At 45.3% G+C, this 21,716-nt stretch overlaps 1 protein-coding gene across 2 annotated transcripts in view; it reads right to left on the reverse strand.

The window, feature by feature from the left end:
• The window catches only part of nova2 (NOVA alternative splicing regulator 2), a 67,186-nt gene that overhangs the window by 30,454 nt on the left and 15,016 nt on the right, over positions 1 to 21,716 (reverse strand). For both annotated transcript variants that reach the window (XM_035154519.2, XM_035154518.2), the window contains one exon: positions 19,638 to 19,781. In XM_035154519.2, the coding sequence (XP_035010410.1) occupies positions 19,638 to 19,781 (144 nt within the window). The remainder of the gene's footprint in view (positions 1 to 19,637; positions 19,782 to 21,716) is intronic.

A 21,716-nucleotide genomic window follows, 5' to 3' on the forward strand; every position in this document is an offset into this window, starting at 1 on the left:
TACTTCCCCTCATTTCCTTCCACTCTGTCTCAGCTGAACACACCCTTTGTCTTCTGACTCATGCTGCTCAGGAACACACACACACACACACACAGACACACACACACACACAGACACACACACACACATAGTGTAGGCATCAGAGTGTCTTTACGAGAATACTTGTCTCACTTTACCAGCATTTTCACAACTTTGCAGAGCCCCGGCTGTTTGAACCCGACCCCCCGTACAATCCTCTCTCTCCTTAACACCCACTGCCCATATTGTGCCACGCTAATGTCAGTGCCATGCTCTGCTCATTGACTTTTACTGGGCCACAAAATAATGAGAAGAACTGCAGGATAAGTGCCTGTAACCTCCAAGCTCAACACCCGTAAAATCTGCAATGAAACGTTGGAGTTACATTTGGAAATTTTGGATTTAACTGTGCCAGAGAGCTTTATAGTTTGCTCTATTCAATCATAATCAATGTAAATATCTTGTTCAGACAGATTAACCTTCGCCCCGGTCCATAGTTTCAGATTTCTCAGTTTCAAATATCCTGAAAAGTAGACACAAAGAAAGTCGTCGGACTTTCCACCAACACTTAGATAGATACAGTCATAGTTTAATTTCTAATCCAAAGTACAAAAAAACCCCTTAAAAATCAAATAAAGCTGTTTTCTGTTTTTCGGCAGTATGATGTATTCATCTGTTTGGAACATATTCTTTAACCCAAACACGGCTGATTGTGATTGGCTGCAGCAGCGTATGATGAATTCTACAGGGAACCAAAGAGAGCTGCTTAATAGCTCATGGCACGTGGATCCGGGTTTGACCCCTCTGGATACACACACACACACACACACACACACACACACACACACACACACACACACACACACACACACACTCAGACACACATTCACACACACACACATTCAAAATTTACTCAACAAAGCTCGTCAACCATGGAGACCAGCATGCCTGGTGTTTTACATCATGATCATCATACACAATCTGGTCCCCATTTGTTACAGCTGGGACTGCACAAAGTGAGTGTGTGTGTGAGAGAGAGAGAGTGTGTGTGTGTGTGCATGTTTCTGAGTATGTCTTTGTGCATCTGAGATCATGTATATGTGTGTGTGTGTGTGTGTGTGTGTGTGTGTGTGTGTGTGTGTGTGTGTGTGAGAGCTGGGACTTGGCTCCATGTTGAGGACACGTAGCCTGAGAAAGTGAAAACTGTGCAGAGTCTCACAAACCAAAACATCCTCAACTACACTTGAACTCTGCTTCTCCGGCTCGTTGCTTCACGCGCTGCTTGTACGAGCGCCTGAGACTCTCACTCTCAGATACACACTGCGGCTCCGACATGACATAAATCCACTGTGGAAAAACACAACTTTTTGGCTGCGTGGCTACAGACTCGTTCTGCAACTGTAACACAACGGTCGCACTGTGAGAAACCTGATCGACGACGGAGCACAAGTCGGTTCGATTCCTTTTGGTCTGACTGAACTGAGGAATCTGAGCCAGGCTGGGGATCGTCAGCAGGAGAGCAGGCCAAGAAAACTTGTTTCTTGGTGCGTCTCCAATGTTTCCCATGTCGCTAACTATAGTTTGGACTAGCGGGAGCAAAGATGGAGGTGATTCTGGCCCCCGATGGTTCCCGTTAAATCGAATTAGATTCGGTTTCATTTTGATTCAGTGAAATGATAAAAATAGAGAATAACGGGTAGTTTCACCTGATCTGATCCTCCTCAGTTTACAGGTTTCCTATTGCATTCAGGCAAGTTGATTATCTAGCGACAGATGTTTGTGCATCGGAGGATTGAAAACATGATATGAAACAGAGGTCACTCATTCTGCTGCAGGTTGAACATCAGGAAACGAGCTAAAAGATTCACATTAAAACCTTTTCATAAAGAAGAAGCTCTAAATAAGAGAGACACTGCGTGTGTGTGTGTGTGTGTGTGTGTGTGTGTGTGTGTGTGTGTGTGTGTGTGTGTGTGTGTTTTGTGCGCGACTGAATAAAGACTCAATGGATGTGTGTAATCAGAGTTTCTGATAAAAATGCAAATAGAAGAACTGGCTTCTGCTCTCTCTCTCTCTCTCTCTCTCTCTCTCTCTCTCTCTCTCTCTCTCTCTCTCTCCCTCCCTCTAATGCTCTCTCTCTCTATCAGTGTTGTGTGTAAGTAGGTGGAAGAAAGCGGCAATTAGCAATCAGCTAAAACACTAATTAGCTCCCTCTCTCTCCCTCTCTCTCTCTCTCTCCCTCTCTCCCTCGCTCTCTGCAAAGTATCAGCAGAGTGTTTGAGAGTGTGTATCTGCACGTTTGCATGTGTGCACCATGCATGAACTCCTCCTGTGTGTGTGTGTGTGTGTGTGAGTGTACACGTGCATGTGAGCGTGGAGGGTGGGGTCTGACTGGAAATGTGTGACCTCATCTTTATTAATGACAACCATATGGAACATGATTGTATGATTTACAGCACGACGCAGAAAACAACAGTCGGCCGCGGGCGGGAGGAGGATGAAAGCGGAGTTTTACAGGACGTGGGGAAAGTTTATTGATGAGGGGGGGGGACACACACGAGAGTATCGACGACTGTTGGAAAACATCCAGCCTGTGAACATGGTGGCATTCTTACAGGTCAAGAGTGAAACGGAGAGTGAGGCAGTGCTGCTCATTTGGGAAAAATAGTCCTGATAAAACTCAATCAGGGGAAGAATAGAGGAAACAAAGGTTAGGAAGCAACAAGGCTGAAACATGAGAAGAGAAAGTGGAAATGAACAAAGCTCAGAGGACGACAGGAAAAAGAAACAGACGCCACAACAGAGTCACTGTTAACCTGGCGTCAACCTCGTCAGCCAATCAGGGGGCTCTCACTGTGGAAATCCACCAGTCACATGACCAACACTGACCCCGATTGTAATCACACATCATTGTATGAAACATGTAACACTCACACACACACACACACACACACACACACACACACACACACACACACACACACACACACACACACACACACACACACACACACACACACACACACACACACACACACACACACACAGTAATCAGGCTCAGGGCTTCATAATTAAAATGAGAGTCCAGCCGGTGTGTCAGAGAGACGATACAACAGCTGACGGCTTTGTGGGACCTCAGAAGGGGAGAGGGGGGATTTATCATGGGGGAGGTGATGATGGTGGGTGCATATGTGTTAGAGGGGTGGTGGGGGGGGGTATGGGGAGCTTTCACTGGGGGGGGATTAAAAATAATGGAAATGGGGAGGGAAGGGAGACTCGGGGCAGCTGTGGAACCAGCTCCTTTGTGAGGGAGGGGTGTGTGTGTGTGTGTGTGTGTGTGTGTGTGTGTGTGTGTGTGTGTGTGTGTGTGTGTGTGTGTGTGTGTGTGAGAGAGACACAGAGGGGTTAAGGGGTCCCAGAGGGCTACCTTTGTCCCGCTGCCAGAGATTGAGGGTCTGTAAAGATGGAAAGAAAAAAGCAATTTTACAACTGGTTTTCTCTCTCTCTCTCTCTCTCTCTCTCTCTCTCTCCCTCTCTCTTTCTCTCTGTGTCTCTCTTTCTCTCTCTCTCTGTGTCTCTCTCCCTTTCTCTCCCTCCCTCTCTTCAAAGAGGCTCTTTGTTTGCTGCACTCACCTTCCTCCTCCTTAAAGGGAATTGCACTTCTACACAAAGCCTGATTCTGCAGTGAAGGAACCTGCTCCTTTAAGAGCACACACGTGCACACACAGACACATCTGTGCCGTCTATGCGAGTGTGTGTGTGTGTGTGTGTGTGTGTGTGTGTGTGTGTGTGTGTGTGTGTGTGTGTGTGTGTGTGTGTGCGTGTGCATGTGAGAGACGTACTCAGAGACATTAGCAGATTTAGACCTTTTAGATCTGACCCCTTTGTGGGACGTTGTCATGACTACCACCGACGCTAAGTGTCATTGTTGTGGAGGGCCAATCAGAGCGGAGCACATATGTCGCGGTGTGTGTGTGCGTTTGATCAGCGCCGGGTCTGATTTGACTCCAAGTAGTTTACACACAGATTAACATCTAAATGAAAGAAGCACTAAAGTTGTATTCTCCTCTCGCTCATTAACTCCGCAGCTGCCCCGTAAAGAGCGACGCTTTATGTATACTTTTGTTGCTGTTGCATATTTTTGTGTTTTGCACAGACGGTGCCTCGTCATGAACCTGCGAGCTGCTCCTCCAGACAAGCTTTGCTCCGTATTCCGGCGCGTACACAATTTATGATGTTATTAAAAGCTGACACACGAATTACAGCCTCCACTTCCGACCAGCGCTGCTTATTTCAGCGACTCTCAAGGACAGAAGGCGAGAGGAGCTGGACGTCGACCAAGACGGGAAGAAAGACATCGCTCTGTCTCGCTCGCTCTCTTACACCTGCTGGGGAGGAGAGGGAGGAGGAGGAGGAAGAGGAGGAGGAGGGGTTGGGGGTTGGGGGGGGCTCCTCCTCTAGGAGAGCTGTCACTTTGATTCTCATCACCAAGGCAACGGGTGTGCAGTCCCACAATTCTCTGCTTTGTCCGAAGGGGGTGGGTATGTGTGTGTGTGTGTGTGTGTGTGTGGTAGTTGCTGTGCTGTACCTACAAACCTTCATCTCACACAGACACACACACACACACACACACACACACACACACACACACACACACACACACACACACACACACACACACACACACACACAAGGCCTGGCACTATCGTCATGGCAGGTCGTGAAAGCAGCGAATCGCCATGGTGACACAGAGACAAATCTAGCTATGTCTGCTATTTATGGAGGAAAAGAGAACGGAGGCAATTCTCTGCAGCCAAATAAGCTGAAATTGCACTGTGTGTGTGTGTGTGTGTGTGTGTGTGTGTGTGTGTGTGTGTGTGTGTGTGTGTGTGTGTGTGTGTGTGTCAGCACATGATAAAGATGTTTTATGAGGAGGCCTGAGCAGCGTTGCTTAGCCCAGCTCCTCACAGAGTCACAGACGGCAGCTTTGTCAGAAGAACTGACAGATACAAGTAGCTGAGTGACAGGAGAGAGAGAGGGAGAGAGAGAGAGGGAGAGAGGGAGGGAGAGAGAGAGAGAGAGACATCCCTCCGTCAGAGTCCGCTGCCTGAGGTGTTGTTGTTCAGTCGGGGTCAGGGACGATCACGATAAAAAGCTAAATTAGAGTTGTTGTTTGTTGTCGTCTCTCAGTGACACAACTTTCTGACCCTTACACCGTGGTCACCAAAGCTGCTTTTAATTAAGTGCGGTGGCGTCGTTAATCTACAGGATCGGTCAACAGTCGTCATCAGAGGAGTCGTGGGACAACTTCAGGTCCCCAGCGAACACAAAGTGAATTTGTGAGAAGATGGAGAAACAAAGTTGATGAAGTAAAAAGACTCAAGAGTAGTTTCTTCTTCCCAATTCTCTACCGATTCATAAATATGATGTACTGAGGAATATCCGTTCTGTGCTATAACTAATAGGTAACTAATCTTTACTAGTCTTATCAACTTTGTATTTATTAGTTGGGCCTTTGGTCGGATTTTAAACATTATTTATAGATTTGCTGTGTTTTCTCTTTGCAGAAATTAGACGTGATACAGATTTAAACTGCGATGGTTCAAATTATGACATAATCACATTTAAACAAGCTGAAAATATGTTTTATGTAACGTTGAAAATGAAGAAGAGAGAGAGAGAGAGAGAGAGCGAGAGGGAGAGAGAGAGAGAGAGAGAGAGGAGAGAGAGAGAGAGAAAGAGAAAAGTAGTGCAGCTCCTTCAAAGTGGATCAGTCAAGTGTTGAGATGTTTCGCACAAACACAAAAACACACAATCAGTGTAGGACGGTGACTCCGGTCAACTCTGTGTCTCTGAGGTTGATGAAGAAGTTTTTTGTGCCGATCAAACACAGAAATATTAACCAAAGCAAAACATGAATGTTGTGCAGCAGCAGATTCAGAGAGTGTGTGTCTGTGAGCTCAGATTAGACGACACAGTTACAGATGCACACACACACACACACACACACACACACACACACACACACACACACACACACACACACACACACTCTCCCTCTTCTGAGGCAGATGGGGACACCCTCTGTCCCCCCCCCCCTCCCCCGCCCTCCTCCTGCTAGCTTGACCGGGGTCAAAGAGCCTATTGTCATACGGAGCGCCTCGCCCTCACCTATTGTCTGTGACAGTTGGAAACCCTCGGAGCTCATAGAAACCTCTGCACTTTCAGCTGCTCCTCCTCCTCCTCCTCCTCCTCCTCCTCCTTTCTCCTCTTTATTTCACTCTCTCTTTCGCTCAATCCTTCCCCCGCCTCCTCCTCCTCCTCCTCCACCCCCACCTCCCTGTCTGTGTGTGTGTGCTGACTGGGCTTTCAATCTGTCACACACACACACTGGCATAACAGCATCCGTGCAGACACACAAACACACACACACACACACAGGCACAAATAGACAAATTTCACCAACAAGACCTTTACTTTGTTAACTGAACCTCTGGGTTATTGGTGAGACTTTTATTTCCACGCTTGCTGCCTGGTTTGAAGCTGCAGCTCTTATTGATGCTGCACTCGTTCAGACAGATGATTAGATTAGATCACATGAATCATTAATGATTCCTGTGGGAAAACCAGGTTGTTACAGACCATAATTCATCAATGAACGTGAGAGAAGTAAGAAGAGATTCAAGAACAGGTAGAAAATCAGTCAAACGAAACGAGGATGATCCACTGAGAAATAAGTTGAGGAAATTAAAGATGCACAGTTTGATTTCCCCCTTAAACTCAATCAAGCTGCAACGATTTCTCATCAAGATCCGTGAATTATTCTCTGAGAAATCAACAAAACTGTTCCACATGTCTCACAATGTGAATAAGTGAAAATTCCTGAATCTGGATTCACACCAAAATGCGGCTCGTTCCCTGACCTGCACCACAACCTTCCACCAAAGGGTTCGTGCAAATCCGTTGAGTGGTTTCTGCAAAATCCTGCTTAAAAAATAAAAAGATATTTGATAAAATATCAAATGAATAAAGGTTAATACTCTGACCAAGTTAGGCACAGTGGGTTGCTTGTAAACACAACATCCAGGAAACCTTAGACCTGCACCGCTCCTAAATATAAATACTTGATATGAATAATTTTCCTGACTACAATTTATGTAGAGTTTTCAATCTGACAAATATCAAAACTAGTGAAAGAGTTGACATGGAAACAAGGCAGGAGATCTGCCTTCTTGCAGGAGAAGAGTTTTTCCACATTGCAAACAAGTGCATCAGTGCAGGATGTATTAAAGCAGCTTGATGCAGGAGTCCAGCTGCTGGAGGCCTCGGTGGAGCCTGGGAGCGTCGGTGTGATCGCTCACCCAGAGAGACGCAGCCTCAGCTGGGCACGACACTGACCACGGGGCGAGGGAGGCCTTCGCAATGACGCTGCAGTTTGAGAGGCTGCAGGGCGCCGTGATGCAGCGAGCGGCAGGTGGAATCGACCCTTCACACACAGTTAGAGTCTCTCCTCAGCGCTGCACGGGGAGGAAACATCTTTCTGTTTCACTCCTCCTCGGACAGAAGCAGAAACAAGTTGTCAAACAAGAAAACAGACGTCCATATTTTTCTCCTCAGTTTGCCATCGTCCTCTGTCGGGAGGTTTTTTGAGTTTGTTTGTTTCATGGAGCTTTTTGGAGTCAGTTTCCGACATTTTCTTTACTTGCAACAAAAAACAAAAACCATAAGCGTAGCTCGCAGTGATTCCTCAGTTTATCGTAGCCGTTGATCCGAGCAGCTGCTAAATGCTGGAGATGTGAAATTATTTTTGTTTGTTACGAGGAGACAAAATAAAAAGCAAGTTGAAATCCACAGTTTGTTCTGTCATCAGGAAAATAAATGACTTCCTGTGTTTGTCCGCGAGCGTCAGATCACCGAGGTCCATCTGTGTTTATCTAATATTACAGGATGAGACTTATAGACGAGAATCCAAGTGAATCTCATTCATCACAACAAGCTCCGAGCCGGGAGGAGCAACACTGGGATCCATGAAGAGAAACCACAAATAGATAACAGCATTAATATAGTGATTAAATGTGTTATATGTTTTTAAATACAACATTTTAAGACTGCAACATTCTGGATTATTGGCAGAAATTCAGTTTGACAGGTACAAACAATTCTGCACCGATTATATGATATTAACAGTAACAACAGGATATGAGAATGAAAAGTTGTGTATTAGTCCTTTAACAGTCATCAGGTCACTAATCAAGAAGATTGAGGAGTTTCCTTCAACCAGCAGTGATGTCGCGGTGTCTTTCGACCACATGAGGAACCACCACAAGTGAAATACAGATGTTTTTATTGTCTCAGCAACACACAAACACACACAGAATAATCTCCATTAACCACAACTGCATCTGACTGTGTGTGTGTGTGTGTGTGCACATGTGGTGCAGGATTTACTCCTGTTACGGGGACTTGTCGTCCTTACGGGGACAAAAAGCAAGTCCCAATAATGTAAATCATTAATCTTGAGGGTTTAGGAGGTGTTTTATGGTTAAGGTGAAGCAGTAGTTATGATAAAGAGTTTACGTCTCCAGGAAATGAAGGCAAGTCCTCTGAAGTCATGGACACGCCTGTGTGTGTGTGTGTGTGTGTGTGTGTGTGTGTGTGTGTGTGTGTGTGCACTTTGGGATTAGAGGCAGTGAAAGCGTTTGAGTGGGTTTATGATCGTCGTATTTCACTGGCACACTGCATTACCCCACCACTTCCCAAGGACACACACACACACACACACACACACACACACACACACACACACACACACACACACACACACACACCCACGCGCACACAGGCTGAACGTCAGCTACACATCTGACTATGAACAGTCACTCACACACTTTTAAACAGGCAAGTAAGCAGGAGTTGATTATCTTGCACGCACATGAACACAGAAACACAGAAACACAGAAACACAGAAACACAGAAACACAAACACACAAACACACAAACACACAAACACACACCCAGTGCAGCATTGATTTGCGGCTGGTCGGCCATATTCCTGCTGTTCTATTTACAGTTGGCCTCGCTGGCACCCTTGACGCCGCCTTATTAAAAATCTTAACACGAAGGCAGCAGACGGAGAGAGAGGGGGGGGCAGCGAGGTGAAGGAAAACCAATATCGATCAGCAGCTTCTGCTTTACTAATTATCGTTTGTGCAGTTTTGAACGCTGCAGGCCGCCGTAGACGGAGTAACAGGCCGGGAGGGGGGAAGACGAGAGGCGAGGAGTGAGAACGCAGGCTGCGTGGAAGCAGGTGGGTGTGTCCTGACGGCCTGTCGCTGCCCTCCATGTGGCAGATGTGGCGCAGAGATTGATTAGCCATGCCTGTCTGCAGGCGGCGGGGGGCTGACTGATGTGACCCGAGAGCTGCAGCGGTGGGGAGTCTCTGGGTGATGGAGGAGGAGGGGGAGTCATGACCGCTCGGAGTAAAGCTTTTCATCGGACAACACGAAGTTCGAGACAAACACGGAACCTGCTCTGTGAACAACAACATGTTTATCACGTTCGGATGTTCGTGCTTCACTTTCTGAATCCAAGAGAAAAACCACCGGGACACGGACATGTTCATTTGTTTGTATTCCACAGATCTGAGTTATTGCCTGTAATATAATGGTGTGTTCATATCTGTCAAATACATTAAACTTGAATGTCCCTCAGTGGAGCCGCACACATCCACCAAATCCAAACAGACTTCATTACTTCATCGTCTCAGCTGCACATTGGTGGTAGCTCCAGGTTTCAAGCCCCATCTGTTATGAAACCACATTTAAATTCACTTGATCCAGATTTTCATTTGCACCAAATTGCGCTCAACAAAAAAAATATCAAAAACACAGAGGTCCATGAATTATTCCCTCAGAAATGTGAGAAATGTGGAAAAAGGGTCAAAATCTCACAATGTTAATGAAAGTGAAAAAGAAAAATGCCTGCGTCCGCCTCGTTGTCTGAATCTGTGCCAAGACATTTACGAGTCTTTCTCAGCTCAGGTCCCCAGCCCTCCGCCAAGGTTCGTGGAAATCTGTTCTTTATTTCTGGAATAATATCAAACGGACGAGTGAAGAGAGAGAACGTGAAGGTTGTTGGTGTGAGTCTGACTGCGAGCTGGTGGATGGATGGAGCTGTATGTCAGTGTGGTATTAACGCTGCCTGCGTGGAGGGGTCTCATTCTGCATGAGTTCATGTCTGAGAACATCGGTGACCTTGCTGGGGTTCAGGGTTCAGATCCCAGAGGAGCGTCTGAACACGGGAACACACTCAGAAAGCCACTTCAGAGGGAAGCTTTTAAAAACTGACCTTTTCAACCACACGGCTCCTCTGCTCCGCACCGAGCGTCCGTTCAGGGGGAAAGCAACTCGTGGGTCTGAAGGGGTTTCATTCAGTAATTCTAAAAATCTAGCAGACAATCTATTACTGGATATAAAAAACGTAAAACTTCAAGGACTTGGTGACCGGCTGCGAGTAAAAGTCACGTCTGGTTCTGAGTGTTGGAAGCTTTTTCTCAATGACAAATTCACGTTTGCCAAAAACTGAACAGGCTGAAATGTCTCTCACGGTTTCTTTGCTGTGTCAAATAAAAGATTACATCAAGGGAAACAATAAAAAACGACTCCCTCATTGCAGCAGATCGCATCAGCACAGGGCGGCTTATTTCATATGAAATAAAACCTAATGTTTTTCTCATGCCACTGATCATTTTTATTGTATAAACGCTGCTCACATCCTCTTCAGACACCATCTTCACTGCGGCCGCCTGTGGAAGCCTGAGAGGGCGATGGAGGTGCTGGAGCTGACCTCTGACCTCTGACCTGTGACTCTCTCTGGGATATGATCGTGTGTCCGGCAGCCTGCACGGCGCTGACTGCTGCTGAGGCTTTACTCCGCGTGTCTGCCTGCTCACGTGCTCACGTCACACACACACTAAAAACTAATAAACGTGTGGAGTCATCAGACGTTTCGTTTAGACGCACAGAATATTTAGGATTTATTTATTTATTTATATTTAGCCCAACATAACTACAAAGCTGTTAAGTGGCCATGAGAGTGTGTTGCACTTATCTTCCTTCCCTAAATTACATTTACACTTTAAGGAGGAATTATATTATGTATATATTACATTATATGACTTTTCTTTTGGGCATGAAATTATCAGCGGTGCAGAAATTGGTTGTCGGCTTATCTCACGTGCCGTCATGGTAAAATACTGAATTCAGAATAAACTCTAATTTGTATGAATATGTGTTTTTCTACCAAGCAACATTTTGTGCAGAATGTGAGAAGGAAACTGATTCTTCTGCTGATTTATCATCCTTTACTTTTTTAAATCATTTAATTAGTCTTTTATCAGTGAGTTAGTGTTTTTGCAAACTGCTCAATTAATAAAAAAGTACAACTAAATAGTAAAACTGTCTGGGTCTGGTTTCACATCTGTGCTATTCGCCTCTGGTGCATACTTCAGTTTTATATCATTTATAAATAATTGAATGTTTCACAATTTTGGGTTATGCAATAAATGTCTGACAAAACATTGCGTGACCTTGGGATCTAACTTTAAACGATTCTTCACATCATTTTAAAAAGAGTAAAAGATGAATCGCTAAGGAAAATAATCCCATTTTCCAGCTTTCACTTTAACAAGTAGCACTGAAACATACAAAAAGCTGCTTTTACTTTCGTGGCAACGCAAACAAATGATGAAAAACAGCTGAAGGAGAGTGAGCGCACGATGAATCAGAAACGTGTTGACAAACTCAACTGTTTATTACTAAAGTACCAACGGGTTTTAACTTCCGGCTGCGCTCGGATCAGCCGAGCAGCTCCGGCTCAGACAGACGCTCTAACTGGCGTCAGTTTGCCGTCGTAATTTGACAGATTCAGACGGAAGCGAAGCAGAATCTCATTTAACGGGAATCATCTCGTTATAAGTGATAAAAAACAGCAATAACATGTATAATGAATGTGTCGCTTAATGAAGACGGGGGAAACGGCCAACAAACAGGAAATCCAGTTGCATACGCATGTGTGTGTGTGAGAGTGTGCGATATGTAATATTGCAGTTTTCCGTCCTCGGTCTGAGAGCTTAGAGCCGCGTAAGAGGCTTAGAGGACTGAAATCAGTAATGTTGATAAAGGCTGGGGGCAGAGTGTGTGTGTGTGTGTCTGTGTGTGTGTGTGTGTGGGAGTCAGGTGTGTGTTAGTATGTGTTCATGTGGCCTTGTGGGACAGATGTGTGCTGGTTTTGTGTGTGTGTGTGTGTGCATGTGTGTGTGGACGGGATATTAAATACTGAAAACCGCAATCATGGCGTGGGATTAAAGACAAAGCTCTAAAATGGTGGCGCACAGTGACAGAGGACAGACAGAGGAGACAGCGTGAGGGACGGACTGGAGGAGAAGAAAAAAAGAAAATGGCTGACTCAGACATAATAAATCCAGAATCAGTTTTCATACAGTAAATGGCCAAAGGTATTTAGAAAAGCACTTTTAAAAAGGTAATAATTTAGTGTCCATAAACGTTTGGTGTGTGCCGAATGCACCGTGTGGCAACGAGGTGTTTGTCAACAGGAGTTCATGGATCCTGATGGAGACAATCGTCTTCAGCAGACTGATGACGAGTGTGTGTAGTTTTCAGCTTGATTGAAATTAAGAGGTGGTGGAAGTCACCTCTGCAGGAATGTGTCCGGCTCCGGGTGGGAGGGCCGCACGGGCACAAATACACACTGATAGCAGCAACTACACACACACAGACACACACACACACACACACACATATGCACACAACTGAAGCATGGGGAGAAAAAGCAAACATTCCTCTGCTCACGATGACCTCATGCTCCTTGGGTTCAGGTCGCGGTGGATTGTGTATCTGGTTCGAGCGACAGATGTACAGTTTGTGCACATGATTTCACCACAAACACTCTAACTGGTGTTTTGGTAGCTTTTCTTCCCGTGAGGTCAGAGAGTTTTGGTAAAGACGTGAAACACAGTCGGCTCTGAGTCATCGTAGCTCAGCGAGAACGACACTTTGAAGGCTGGACACGATTGGGATTTTGTTTTCGTGTGAGAAGCTGAATAAAGTTGGACTCTGCTCGAGGATTTTGAGGCTGATTTAATAACATTTTGGATTCTGAGAATCAGAGGAGGAATCTGGTACCAATGTTCAGGTCAGATAATCTGGTAGAGTTCGGATTCATATTTAAGATTTAAAACCCGGGATGATTACGTCAGTATTTCACAAGCAGAACCACGACAGCCGATGAACAAGACAGAGAACAGACCATCGACATTCTGAGGCTCACGTCAGCCACCGAGCGCCTGTTGACAGATATTCAGAATCAACTGGTTTCGCCCATGAGGTCACGTGAGAGACGCCGAGCTCAGCTTTGTTCTGTAGTTGTTGCTGCTCCAGATTTTTCTCCACTGTGTAACCACGTCCTCGGGGCACGGGTCTGTTATTTTCAGGCATCCCACTGAAATGAAATGTTGCCATCTGAGGTTTCAATCCACACGGAGTAACGGATCGAGCACAAACGCCAGCTCCACTGAGAAAATGCTGCCCAATGTGATTTTGTCTCGTAAAAGTCCAGTCAACACTCACATTACCGTGTCAGCGTCTGTCTGGAGGAGACGCTCAGAGAGACACTGAGCCCCGAGGCCGGGAAACTCGACTGGAGCCATAAAACTGCGACAGGACAGATGAGGGGGAAACCTCGACGGCATCGATACTAATTCATTTCCAGCTTTTAGTTTGTCTTTATGACTTCGCCCCCGTGTCCGACCGGAGGTCAATACCTCAGCGGCGAGGAGGAGAAGACGAGGGAAGCAGGTCGATTCTAATTATAAAACAGGTGTCGTAAATGAATATTGCATGTGGGACGGCAGCGGCTGCGTTTGTTCTCGGCACAAACTGATGAAGCCACAGGTTTCGTCTTCACCGGCTGCTCGCTGACGGACTGATCCGCAAATCTACATCCATTCATTTAGGAAATATTAGAAGCAGCAGAGAAATCCAAAGATGTTTTTTCAGTATGTTTCTGCTCTTTGAATGTTGTGAGATTGTTGCCTGCAAATCTACTTCTAGACAAAAAAACTGAGGAATAATTTCACCAGAAAACATTTGAATATGTTTCTGGCTTCAGACTAAAGATTAAAGTGATAAAAAGGACTAACCCACAGATTTACTACGTGTTTTTTAATAAATGTTAAAGTTCATCATGACTCAGTGTTACCTGGGGGGGGGGGTGTTCGCTCTCTGAGTGCCCTTCTAGCTTTTATGTCTTAAACCTAAATGGAAAAGCTTTTTTATTTGCGCGAGAGAGAAACAAAGACAGAGAGACACACAGAAAGAAACACACTTCCTTCATTTGACTAAATTGTGCATTGGTGCAGAAACTAAATTGTTTTTAACCTTGAAACCAATAAAGCACCTTTTGAATTAAGATCTGAGAGAGGGGGAGGGAGAGACAGAGAGGAGCTATATTTGGAGGTGGCACTGCCTTGCACTGTATGGGTGTGTAATAAATCTGTTGTTCCATAATGGTGACTGGTGGGATGCATAGAGCTCTGTGTGTGTGTGTGTAAGGATGAATAGTGGCCTGTCTCGTCCTACAGTACTGCTGCTCCTTGCTAATTGGTCGCCGGCCTAAGTGCTGCTGCTGCACTATTCTCCAGATAAATGGGATGGAGGGGGAGTCGGAGGGAGGAGGGGAGGAGGGAGGAGGGAGGAGGGGAGGAAACAGGGGGGAGGAGGTGAAGGAGCAGCACGAGGGAAGAGACGGAGGGAGAAATGATTGATGGATGAGACGGAGCTGGATCGAAGGATGCATGCATAAATAGGGAGGAGGAGGGTCAGGGAAGGAGGGAGGAGAGGAGACGGAGGGAGGAGAGGGATGGAGGGAGAACGGTGTGATGTGAGTGGAGGAATGTAGGAAGAGACGAGGGCAAGACAAGGTCACGTGTGTGCATGTGAATTAATTAAAACCTATAGGAATCTGTATCTTCACATTTTTAATCCTCCTGCAGGAAGAAGCTTGTTTTCACCTCGTTTTCGGTTCTGTTGATATTTATCGTCCCCGCTTGCTCGTTCAACGTCTATTTTTAGCCTCGTGTTGTGTTTTTCTTTTGTGTTTCCATCCTGCATCCGCTCACGTCACATCCACTTTGCTGCTGGAGCTGCCGCGTTTCCCCCGGGGGGGACAATTAAAGTTTAAAAAATACCATAGAGATTTATGATTTTACGCCAATTTAGGGGATTTTTAAATGTTTTTTTTTTTGTTTTTTTTATCTTGACTTCATCTTTCAACAGCTCTAATCTGCAGGATCCAGCTTGAGACTCGGCCAACTTTCTGTTCTGAACACTGCAGCCAAGAAGGATCTGTGCGTTCAGAGCCAGAGGTGCTTTGGGTCGGTTTCAGGTGATGATGTCATCCTGGAGCGTAACCCACGTCTTTTCAAAGCACCTGAGAAGAAATATTACATTTTCCCTTTTCGAACGGTTTCACATCTGGTTCGATTTGACGCTGCTGCTTTCGCTGCTTTTTCCAAATTCTCAACATCACTTTAATATGCGTGTTATTTATGCACCCTTCACTATGACTGAATCAACCTGGTGTTATTTTGAAAAGGACCAAAAGTTCACATTTCTGGGAAAACGTGGAAGCTGCGACAGCTTTTACTCTCGCCTTTATTTTTAAATATTTCTCATGAACAATGAGATTAAATTTCCGAAATCTTCAGTGAACTCTGCCAGGTTTTCTTTGACAGCTGGTGTGTGTGTGTGTGTGTGTGTGTGTGTGTGTGTGTGTGTGTGTGTGTGTGTGTGTGTGGTGTGTGTGTGTGTGTGGTGTGTCTGTGTGTAGAGGGGGGAGGAGAGGGGAGGAAAGGAGGGCGACTAATGTCTTCCGAGGAGTGAAAGGAGAGGAATGAGACCAAGACACAGCAGTAACTCTCTACTCTGCTCATTAGACAGGCCCTGTTATTCCAAAACACACTCACACACACACACACACACACACACACACACACACACACACACACACACACACACACACACACACACACACACACACACAGTGAGACACACACACACACACACACACACACACACACACACACACACACACACACACACACAGGCCCTTGCAGCAGGTGGGCCTTTTGATTTGTCACCCAGGAAGAACCGTGTCTCATTTGCATACAGATGCCCCCTTCAGCGCAGAGGAAGGGTACACACACACACACACACACACACACACACACACACACACACACACACACACACACACACACACACACACACACACACACACACAGTTCCTTCAGTCCTCCCCTCCAGACTGGGGCCCATACAACCCTCTCTTTCTTTCACTCGTCCTGCTTCCTCGACTCATTTTCTTCAGCTCTTCGTGTCTTTGCAGCGTTTTTTTGGGGAACAAACCCCAGAAGATTAGAAACCAAGTCTGTGAGCAGATGTGTGTGTTAATATTATTGTGGATTTACATGCATTTCCTCGCACATCTGCATGTGTCTCTGTGTTTATGTGCACATGTTTCACAGGTTACGTCAGTGGTTTTATCATGTATGAGTAAGTTTGCATGATTGTGTATAGGCGTGAGTGTGTGTGTGTGTGTGTGTGTGTGTGTGTGTGTGTGTGTGTGTGTGTGTGTGTGTGTGTGGGTCTTGGAGGCCTTTGCACCTTGCATCTGTTCGAGCTGGCAGAGATTTCAGGAGTCGTCGTGTGCCGGTGTCAAACAACAGTGGCTTGTTTGCCGAAGCCAACACTGAACTGATGCACACAGTCACAAACTGTTTAAAACACACACACACACACACACACACACACACACACACACACACACACACACTGAATTTCAAATCAAACAAATACTTGGACGAATTTAAAGCTGAGGGAAAACACTGATGAAGTGAAATGAAGCTTTACAGGAAAACTATTCCCGGGGTCATTTCCCAAAAAATGCATCAGATTGAATCTCATGTTTCTGTTTCGGCCCAAATCATCAGACGTCTCATTGAATTCAAAGAAAGAGAAACAGATCAGAACTAAATCTGTGAGTGAGTTTTCCTTGTTTTGTTGTCAGAGCAGAAAAACCAATGTTGCACGTACAGGTTCATTTCACAGTTGCAGAAAAGTGAAATACTAAACTTTATGAACCTTAAGGAAAGTTAAGGATTCACGTCTTTGCATTTAAAAAAATAATCTAAACTGTAAAAACACTTTCTTCGTCTCCTTCCACATGAAAGTTTACATTTCGTGCAGCAGCAGCAGCTCTGAGTCCCGTTACCGACAGAAACCGACGCAAACCCTCCAACACGACTTCCAGACTGAAGCTCAGAAAACATGTCTAAGAGCGGCGCGCCGCGTCCGACACGTCTCGAGCGGAGCAGCAGAAACGTCACGCTGTGATTGGCTCGAGGGGCCAGCGATTACATCAGAGACTCAACAGGCGCTGCGACAACACTGGGAAGTTGCTGGGAGTTTAACTGGAGGTGGGATTGTTCAGTGCTTTTGTTCTCAGCGCCGGCTTCTTACAAGAACTCTGGAGAAAAACATGTATCATAGGGAAAAGATGGGAATTGACCACAGCTGGAGGATGTGATGTTGACGTGTGTCAGGATCGGACTACGCTCATGTAAATAAGATTATTCTATTAGCAACTGGTGTAAACATCATAACAGGTCAACAGACACCTCGCTGCTGTATTTCAAGTGATTTTCTTCTCAGTTTCGCTGCATGATTTTGCTCGAGTGTGGTAAAAAAACAACTTTAAGCCTTTAATTTAATTTGTTTCCCAACCACGTCCAAGCAAAGCACGAGTAATGATTTTATGGATGTTCTGGCGACTCTAAGCTGGTGGCTGAGGTCACAGGGAGATTGTGGTCTGGGTCGAATGATGAAAAAAGTCGTCTCTACAGGGTTTTTTACACAAACTGCCGTCGTGCACTAAACCGATGACGAGTGGAAGAGGCCTGAACACAACACGTGGAGCAGGAGGCTGCTGAGCCCAGAGTCACTGAGCTTCCTCCACAGTTTCGAACCCGACATTGTGTCCTGCAAAAACATAATTTAGCAAAGTATCTACAGGTTGTTTGCAGCAGACAGGTTTGTATTTGCAGCACTTTCACACGCGTGCATGCTGCTCTTGGATTTCATCTCTCAAACAAACAACCAGAGCACTGGACACACAGCAGGACACACACACAGACACACACACACACAAAGACACAGACATACAGACACACACAGCCTCCTCCTCCTCCTCCCTCGTCCAGTCACATGTCACATCAGGGCAGAATTAAGAGTTTAGACAAATACAATTTCACCTCTGATGCGGAAATTCTGAACCCCGACTGTGTGAGTGTGTGAGTGTGTGAGTGTGTGTGCGTGTGTGTGTGCGTGTGCAACATAAACCAAGCCACGGCCCCTCTGTCCCCTGAGGACTCACGAATACACAACACTAAGCATTTAGGAGCATAAACACAAACAAACACACACACACACACAACATAGACTCAATAAACATATTCCACAGTATGAAACAGGCAGGTCAGTGGTTCCAAACTCACTTAAACACCAACAGCAGTAAACAACTTCTCACTGCGTCTATACTTTTATTTGTGTGTGTGTGTGTGTGTGTGTGTGTGTGTGTGTGTGTGTGTGTGTGTCGTGTGTGTGTGCGTGTGTGTGTTTTGAACATTATGAAAAATTGATGGATGAAGACTGAGATAATGAAATGCTTCCTTAATGGGTCGAAACACTTTGCACTGATCCATCTGTTCATCCCAACACACTCCCTCCATCCTTCATTTCCTGTCTGAGGACGAGTGGATAGAGACAGCTGTTCTGTTTACCTCTCCTTCATCCATCCATCATCCATCCATCATCCATCCTTCATCCATCCTTCATCCATCCATCATCCATCCATCATCCATCCATCATCCATCCATCATCCATCCATCATCCATCCTTCATCCATCCATCATCCATCCATCATCCATCCATCATCCATCCTTCATCCATCCTTCATCCATCCATCATCCATCCATCATCCATCCTTCATCCATCCATCATCCATCCATCCTTCATCCATCCATCATCCATCCATCAGGGAAACTTCACCCTTTTCTAACTCAAACTCATTCTGAAATCATCCTGTATTTCTGCACATATTTGATACAATCCTTGTGAATTGTTCTAATATTTCTATACATGATTGGTCAAATGTGGATTAAAATCACAAAACAAATTAAAATTAGCCACTTAAATATATTATAATTATTTTACATTGTGGACATTATCTTGTTTAATGTTAAAATAATATTCTTGTTTTTATTTTTGAGCCATATTTTGTGTTTCTGTGTTTTGGTTTGATTCATGAAAATAACTTTTTTAATATAATGAATTGTAAATTAACAGTGTTGCTGTATCAAAGTGTCTAAGGATGAAGTTTTCCTTTGTTTACATCCGCCTCATCATCATCATCATCATCATCATCATCAGCAGCAGCAGCAGCAGCAGCAGCAGCAGCAGCGGGGAGAGGAGGAAGTGAAGTCTTACCCGGGTAGAAGTCTTTGGATTTGGACAGTTTGATGGTGGCTCCAGTCTCTTTCTGCAGCTGGACGATGGTCTGGCCTCCCTTCCCGATGATGGAACCCGCCGCATAGCTGGGAATCAAAACCTTCAGGAAGTACTCGCCTTCCTCTGCAGCAGGAAACAGGAAACAGGAAGTCAGAGAGAGAGAGCTACTGCAGCACAGGTTCTGTTAACCTCAGATATAAGCTGGAGGAGAAACACATTCAGTCCTTTGCCCTCATGCCTGCCCTTTGATTTTATTTACGACACTTTGCATCAAAGGCAAATAAATGGAGTACGAGCCAAAAGGTGCAGAGGCGTCATCTGGCTTGTGCACGGGGAAGTGGAGGCAGAGTGTTTGTCAGTAATCACAGTCTGACAGAACAGATGTGAGCTGGTGCTGCATCACTACACCAAAGCAGAAGAACTCATCTCCCCCCCTCTCCTCCCTCGCTGCCGACCGTCCCAAACCCGCCCAATCACATCAAACAGTGACTGATATCCATGACAACTAATTATTTCCATAATCTGATGATTTCATGTCGGCGTTATCTCTCCGCTTTCTCCGCACGTCCATTTACGCCCAGCCTCTAAACGCTCTCGCCAGATTGGTCTGATCTAATTTCGGCGTCGGGCCCGAGGAATCTGGTCCTCGTCATCGCCTCGACGCGAGGAGAGCGAGCCGAGGAACACGCTGCTCCTCCGTTCTGCTATTAAAGCCAATCAGATTCAACCGACGCTTGTGGATGTGGCGCCGTGTCAATGCATAACACCACGTGCACACCCTCACACACACACACACGTGCACACCATCTCACACACACACACACGTGCCCTAAATAACAGGTGCAGACAAGATCACATTGAGTATTTTAAAGCCTCAACAAATGAAACCAAAAGAATCTGCTTGGAGAAGACATCAAGTTTAAATTCAAGACGGAAAAGATTTGTTGTGTTTAAATCACGAATGGAACCAAATATGTTTCATTATGTTTATCTCTAATATCTTTTATAAGAAAAATGCCACTAGTGTCTAAAATCACTCGTTTAAGGTCTTAAAACAATTATAACTCCACAGAACATCTATAATCTCTTTAGTTTTTTTGTGAAATGTATATAATTCTATAGAAATAACGTGACAGAAAACGCTCCACAGTTCCTAACACGTTGTTCCGTCTCTGCTGCTGATTTTCCGCCTCCCTCCCTCGTATCATCCTTCACGTTTGATAATCCAGGACATGTAACCTCAGGAGGCAGATTAAAATAGGATTATTATTACAGGGGCACAGTCTCTTCCAGAGGGGGGGCACCTTGAAACACCAGTGTTCTCTCCGTCTGCTACAGACGAGCAACTGCCGACACGGAACTGTGAACGTGCACGTGAATTAAACTAGTGAAATAACAGAATATCCTGCTGTGGACAGAACGAGTCGAACCAGAGGGAAGATGAGTGATGCACAATTAGTTAAAATGAGTTTTATTGAATGACTTTAAATACCAAAAAGCTATTTAAAGTCATTCACTCTCCCATTACATCCCTATAACACTTGTGTTGCTTCATAACAAGGAGATGTTTGTGACACGTCGCTATAAATACATTTAGAAAGTGAGCGTGTCTGGGCCCTCAGGTGTTTCCAGTTATTCCGCTCGATCAGACGGTGCAAACATCGGGCGGAGAGACGCTCGGAGTTTGTTCAGGTCTCCACAGGGAGACGGAGGACGTCTGGACACACCCACCGAGTCCTGAGACCACGTCTGACAAGAGAAAAGTCCTGAGTGGATTCAAAACGTCTGAGGAGAAGTCAGTAGCTTCTAAAGCTCAGTTCAAACATGAGGTGAATTCTGGTATTTGACCAAATTGTTCCTCAACATGCAAATTCTTTCAGATTTAAGTTGTGCAGTAAAATTATAAACCCACGGTGTTTGGCATTTCTTTGTTTGCTAACATTTGTAATTTTATTGAACCACAAACTTTGGCTGCTGAGCTATGTCCGTCTGTTTCTTGGCGTTTTCATATTATTTCAGTAAAATCCAGGTTTCCCAGTTATAATGAGGACTTTCACG

This window comes from Hippoglossus stenolepis, chromosome 4 (assembly GCF_022539355.2).
Source record: "Hippoglossus stenolepis isolate QCI-W04-F060 chromosome 4, HSTE1.2, whole genome shotgun sequence".
Classification (NCBI taxonomy): Eukaryota; Metazoa; Chordata; class Actinopteri; order Pleuronectiformes; family Pleuronectidae; genus Hippoglossus; species Hippoglossus stenolepis.